At 52.6% G+C, this 5,913-nt stretch overlaps 1 protein-coding gene across 1 annotated transcript; it reads right to left on the bottom strand.

The window, feature by feature from the left end:
- Positions 1-416: 416 nt before the first annotated feature.
- Positions 417-5,639, bottom strand: LOC126381260 (uncharacterized). Its single transcript, XM_050030755.1, has 4 exons — positions 5,320-5,639; positions 3,900-4,586; positions 2,978-3,818; positions 417-632 (listed from the first exon to the last, which is right to left on the bottom strand). Exons 1-4 carry the CDS (start codon positions 5,637-5,639, stop codon positions 417-419), a joined length of 2,064 nt encoding a protein of 687 aa, XP_049886712.1.
- Between the last annotated feature and the right edge of the window lie 274 nt (positions 5,640-5,913).

The following is a 5,913-nucleotide window of genomic DNA, read 5'->3' as shown; positions in this document are numbered from 1 at the left end:
TCAACTTTACGCAGACGGCGATTGTCGTAGATGCGTAGGTAATGTGACCTACCATAACGTACTGTAGGTGTAATGGGGTCTTACACCTAGCAAATAAAAGACTCCATTCGCGTAGTGAAATGAATTGTCCTTGTTATTTCCGGGATATCTAATTATATATACAAAATGTCTACGCAACTAGTGGTAGGTTTGCACATTATAAACTTATTATCTATCAATTAAAAAAGGACAATTTAAAGTAAAATATGCAGTACGCGCATGCGCGGCGCAATCGTTCCTCTGCGCCCGCGCGTCGCTTTCCACCCCGGAAACTTTGCGCGAGCTATAAATACGACCGGCCTGACCGCGTCTCGGTTTTGCTCGTCGCGGCGTCGAAGAGTGCGGACGTGCGCGGAGCGCCGCTACAGTACACCCCCTCAAGCGAAGCGTACCGGCCTCTTGACAATGCGGCCAGACTGCGTCTTCTTCTCTTCTGTGCTCGATGTAGGTCGATTCGATGGTGGAGGACTGGTATGATGAGCGTTCTTCTCAGGCGATGCAGGTGTAGTCGTATCTTCGGTCGGTTCGTCTTCATTGAGAATGTAGGCCGGTTTCAGGCGGTCTATCGACACTGTTGCTTGTCGATTTGGCAACTAGAGTGTGAAAAACTTATCCGTGCGCGATAGTACACGATAAGGACCTTCATACGGCGCTGTTAGAGGTTTCCTTACGGCATCTACTCTCATGAATACGCTCTCGCAAGTTTGTAGGTGCGGATGGACGAAAACTGCTCTGCTGTTGTTATGTGGCTCTGTAGGTATTGGTCGTAGGCTGTTGATTGCTCGGCGTAGGTCTTCTACGTAGGCGTAATCCATAATGGTAGGCGTGGCTGACGGCGGAGTGAAAAATTCACCGGGTAAGCGGAGTGTGCAGCCGTATGTGCAGCCGTATGTAGCTTTTCGCTTTCAACTTTACGCAGACGGCGATTGTCGTAGATGCGTAGGTAATGTGACCTACCATAACGTACTGTAGGTGTAATGGGGTCTTACACCTAGCAAATAAAAGACTCCATTCGCGTAGTGAAATGAATTGTCCTTGTTATTTCCGGGATATCTAATTATATATACAAAATGTCTACTCAACTAGTGGTAGGTTTGCACATTATAAACTTATTATCTATCAATTAAAAAAGGACAATTTAAAGTAAAATATGCAGTACGCGCATGCGCGGCGCAATCGTTCCTCTGCGCCCGCGCGTCGCTTTCCACCCCGGAAACTTTGCGCGAGCTATAAATACGACCGGCCTGACCGCGTCTCGGTTTTGCTCGTCGCGGCGTCGAAGAGTGCGGACGTGCGCGGAGCGCCGCTACAGTTATTTAAGCCTGAAGAGGTAACAGACATATAGGCAGATTTACCTACATACCTAGGTACCTACTACGCATCGCATCGCATCGGACCTATCATTTGCGTTTGCGCGACTCAGCCAGTAGGTAGGTACCTGCCTACCTACAATCGTAATAACACGTGACCTCGCGCAACGCAACAAGCCAGAATGGATCTTATCTTTATAATGACATAAAGTCTATAGTTGCTCGACACACGTAATTGAGACGTAGTTGTTTACAATCTTGTACAAAACAGTGCACCGCGCTTACAGGGCTTATAGGTATATTATAGCGGTTATTAAACTACCCAATCGCGATGCGTCGAGATTACTCGAGATCGCGGGCTCGGGCATCGGGATCGGGCAGTGTTATAATAAATAATTCATTGGTGGGCGACCCACGATTTCATCATACATTTTATAAGTAGGTAGGTAGGTTACATTGGTACACACGATGACCTGACGCATCGTGTGTGGCAGATGAATCGAGTTAATGTAGGTAATAAAGCCTTATCATTCCACTTACTTAAGTAGGTAGGTACCTACTATGTTTGTGGCTCTTTAACGCAAAACCTATACCGCAGCGTAGCCAGACGAGATAAAAAACGTAAACAAACGGACCATTACTGAGTTACATTGCGATAACCAGGGATTATCATCTCTGTCCTTATCACTCGTACGCGCAGTTATGGCGTCAGTTGATCAACGACAGCTATCGTTGTGTTTCGTGGTAGGTACAGGAAAGCAGTCGGTACCGCAGCTGTCAACATTTGGACCGCCATTTTATGAACAAGTTCATTTCTGTTTGGATTGCGTTCGAAGTGATACATATTTTTTCGTCCCCGTATTTACCTACTTAGATTTTTGTTCTTATTATTCCGTTTCTGTTACTTTTATTTTTGATTTTTGCTAGTATTGTGAGTAGTTGTTGATTTAAACACAGTATTGACAACATGATTGATAATACGATAGATAGTTTTATCATAAACACAGCTGAACAAACTCCTGCTCAGGTTCCCGAGGGTGTACTAGGAGAGGCACTAATTGAAACAATATGTACTCTGTTCCACAGTGAAATGTATTTTTAACCGGTTGCTTCTTCTCGTCGCGGGCGAAGCCCGCGGCGGGGAGACGTCCTCGGGGCTATGCCCCCTTGACGTGGCCTCAGTCGCCGCCCGCAGAAACGGGCGTGGCACGTGGGTGGGACACGGCGGGCGATGATCGCCCCTCCGTGAGCCCGATGATGAGTCTTGTCCGAGGTGCCGCCAGCGAGGTCGAGCCCACCGGGTGGTTCCCCGTTGGGGGAGGCCCAGTGAGCGCCCGTCAGCTGGCGGTGGTGTCAATCCGGTGAAGCTGCTCCGTCGCCGGGGCAGCTGGTGTCGAGTCGGCTGGAGGGGGGGAGAGGACTGCTTCCACTGCCACTGGAAGCGTCAACTCATCCCCCGGGGGGTGGCCACAATCCTAACTACTCGACGAGGAGTAGTGGATGTGGGCAGCCCTGGTCCAGTCCGATAAAGATGGTCAGTGCCCACCGGTGAGTTGGTCCAGCAGTGATGCCAGGCCTCCCACGATGATGGGCACAGGGTCAGTCCGGGAACGTATGGCGGCCAGTACGTTGTGGAGCAGCTGGATAGTCTGCTCCAGTACTTCCAGCTTCTCACTGGAGGGGGCCGGTGGTATCTCCGCGCGGGGCTTCGCCTTCTTCCCCTTGGTAGGGGCGGCGACCGCTTGGTTCGGCGTCGGAGTTGGCGCTGGCTGCTGCTCGACGATGGTGGTGGCAGTGGGGGCCGGTTTTGCCCCCTTGCGGATGCGCTTAGGTCTCTGCGGCTTGGGCCCGGCTGGGCCGTTCGCCGCGGCCATAAGCGAGCTCCGCGCGGTCGGCTCGATGTTGGGGTCCACAGTGGAGGCTGCTGGTGGAGCGGCTCTTCTTGCGCCGGTCATGGGCGCCGCACACGCCTTGGTGTTACGCAGCTCGCGTAACTTGACCGGGCAGGAAGAGCTGTTCGCCGGGTGTGTTCCCCCGCAGTTCACGCAGGTTGCCGGAACTTCCCGGGGGCGCAGGCACTCCTTGGCCGTATGGTTTTCACCACAACGGACACAGGCGGCAGGGCGGTGGCAGTTATGGCTGCTATGCCGGAACTGCTGGCAGCGGTGGCACTGCGCTGCTCCTCTTCGTCCCCTCCATGCCTCGACCTTGACGCCGGGCATGCAGAGGAGCTCGGAGATCTCATAGACACGCTGGAATCCCAGCGTCCTACGGATCTCCGCGAAGAAGAGGCAGCCTGTCCTTCCCTCGCGAGCCTGGATGGGGCGGATGAACTGTGGGTCGAAGCCGCGGGCGCGCAGCTCCTCCCCCAACTCAGCAACGTCGGTATCCATGGGTAGGCCACGGATGGCCAGCTTCAGTGAGCGCTCCGCCGGTGGGGCGTACGCAAACCAGGAGAGTCCCGTGGCTCTCTCCAGGGTGGTGAGGTACCGCTGGTAGAGCCGGAACTCTTCCTCGGTCCTCGCCAGGAAGCGAACGCCCTTCCCGTACGGGCGCGCGTTGGGGATGTGGCCCAGCAACTCCCGCAGCTTGCGGAGGTGGTGGGGCCAGTCAGGCAGCCGGTCGACCACGATGGGCGGGATCTTTTTGCTCGCGGGTGCGAGCGGCGGCTGGAGTCTCACGGGCTTCGGCGATGGTGTAGGCGCCGTCCGGAGCGACAAGCGCGGAGGCGCGTGCGGCGGCGACTCGGGATTCGTGTTTAACACCGCCGCGTAAGAGCGCGGCGGTGTTGTCTCCATGACCGGCTGGGGCGTGGAGAGCGGCGAAAATGGATTTGTGGCCGCGTATTGGCGCGGCGGTGTTGTCTCCATGTCCAACAGGGGCATGGAGAGTGCTGCGGGCGGCGTGGTCCTCACCACGGGCTGCGGTGGACGGCGCTCAGGCGGCGTCGTGGTCCTCTTTTCCGCGGCCCATGTCCTCGGAAGTCGGGGCAGTGGCAGCGGGAACGGGGACAGTCGAAGGCCCGTATCAATAAGGCGGGGCGGAGGCGGCGGTACGGTGGCGGCGATCGGCGTCGTGACGGCGCGGCTGCGCACGAAAGTGCGCGCTCGGCGCTTCGTTACGCCGGCTGTTGGGGGAGCCATACTTGGCTGCTCACCCCGTTGGGCTGGCTCGGTGCGAAGCCAAGCGGTCCGCCTAGCAGAGCACACGTTATCACTCCCTCCCCGGTGAGACCCGCTGGTGGGAGGCCGGGGGTGGGTAGGAGTGATAACGGTGGTACTATTTGGAACCGCGGTAGCAGGAGGGTATTTTAATAAAAATACCCCCCCCCCCCCTGCTTCTTCTACGTCTGAGGCTGCTGCGTGGGTAGACGGGTAACAGGTGGCTTCCGAACACCTTCGAGTCAGAGCGATCCATGTATTAAAAAAAAAAAAAAATAAACAGCTTGACCCTATTAAATGGTCGACGAATCTTAACACCGCGATGTAGGAAATGCATCAAACGGTACAGCGACATCTAGCGGATAACTTAGAAACTAAAATCTCGCAAGTGTAGATGGTACAAAGAACTTATAATTACTTAATACTATATACATTTCCACCCACCAAGGACAAGATTTAGAATTGTCCTTTACAAGAGCTGCCACCCACCGTGACAGGTTATAACATTACTACAAAACAATTAAGAAGGAAAACAACAGTAATATAATATTATCAGCCAAATGATTGACTGGTTCAAAAAAAAACAAACGGATAAACTAAAACTAACCGATGTTTACTTATAAGCTATAATAATGTATAATCTAATGCATGCATGACATCTACTTGGCAATTGGTAAAATACATAACTTGGACACTGGTCTTTTTATAATTCCATTTTTGGTTTTTAAAGTGACAACTCGCACAATTTTGTCAGAACCTGCTGGATGTGTATTAATAATTTTGCGAAAAGCCAACGGCATGGTGGTAACCCATCCTCCTTAACAACCACTATGTCATTGATGCCGACCTGCGCTTGCTGAGTTGACCATCTATATCTGTGTAAAAACTTTACTAAATATTCTTTTGACCATTGCTGCCAAAACTCTTGCAACATCCGTTGTGTGTGTTGCCATCTTCTTAGCGAGCTAACGTTGGAAGATTGGTAGTCACGATCAGGTGCCGCTACCAGCGGTTCCCCAATCAAGAAATGTCCTGGAGTCAACACAGTGATGTTTTCTGAATCGTTGGTGATCACGGACAGCGGTCGAGAATTGAGGCACGCCTCCACTTGAGCCAAAACAGTGGCCATTTCCTCATAGGTTAAAGTGGAGTTCCCTACAATCCTCTTTAAGTGATATTTCACCGACTTCACTCCAGCCTCCCACAAACCGCCAAAGTTCGGAGAGTGAGGAGGTATGAAGTGCCATGTGCAGCCATTTGTTGCAACAGCCTCTGCAACTTCAGTGAGCATAGATTTAAGTTCTGCAGCGACAAGTTTCTTTAGGTCACTGGCAGCACCAACGAAATTCGTGCCATTGTCGCTCCATATGTGAGCGCAATGTCCCCGCCTGGCAGTAAAACGT

Source organism: Pectinophora gossypiella, unplaced genomic scaffold (assembly GCF_024362695.1).
Source record: "Pectinophora gossypiella unplaced genomic scaffold, ilPecGoss1.1 Pgos_41, whole genome shotgun sequence".
NCBI lineage: Eukaryota > Metazoa > Arthropoda > Insecta > Lepidoptera > Gelechiidae > Pectinophora > Pectinophora gossypiella.
The sequence above is the reverse complement of the archived record's forward strand: the minus strand, read 5'-3'. Positions and strand labels throughout refer to the sequence as shown.

Coding starts and splice junctions, on each gene's coding strand:
- LOC126381260 (XM_050030755.1), bottom strand. CDS start 5,639: ATGGCCACTGTTTTGGCTCAAGTGGAGGCGTGCCTCAATTCTCGACCG. Junction 4,587..5,319: donor GTGGTTGTTAAGGAGGATGG/GTTACCACCATG, acceptor GCCTCCCACCAG/CGGGTCTCACCGGGGAGGGA. Junction 3,819..3,899: donor CACATCCCCAACGCGCGCCC/GTACGGGAAGGG, acceptor CACCCTGGAGAG/AGCCACGGGACTCTCCTGGT.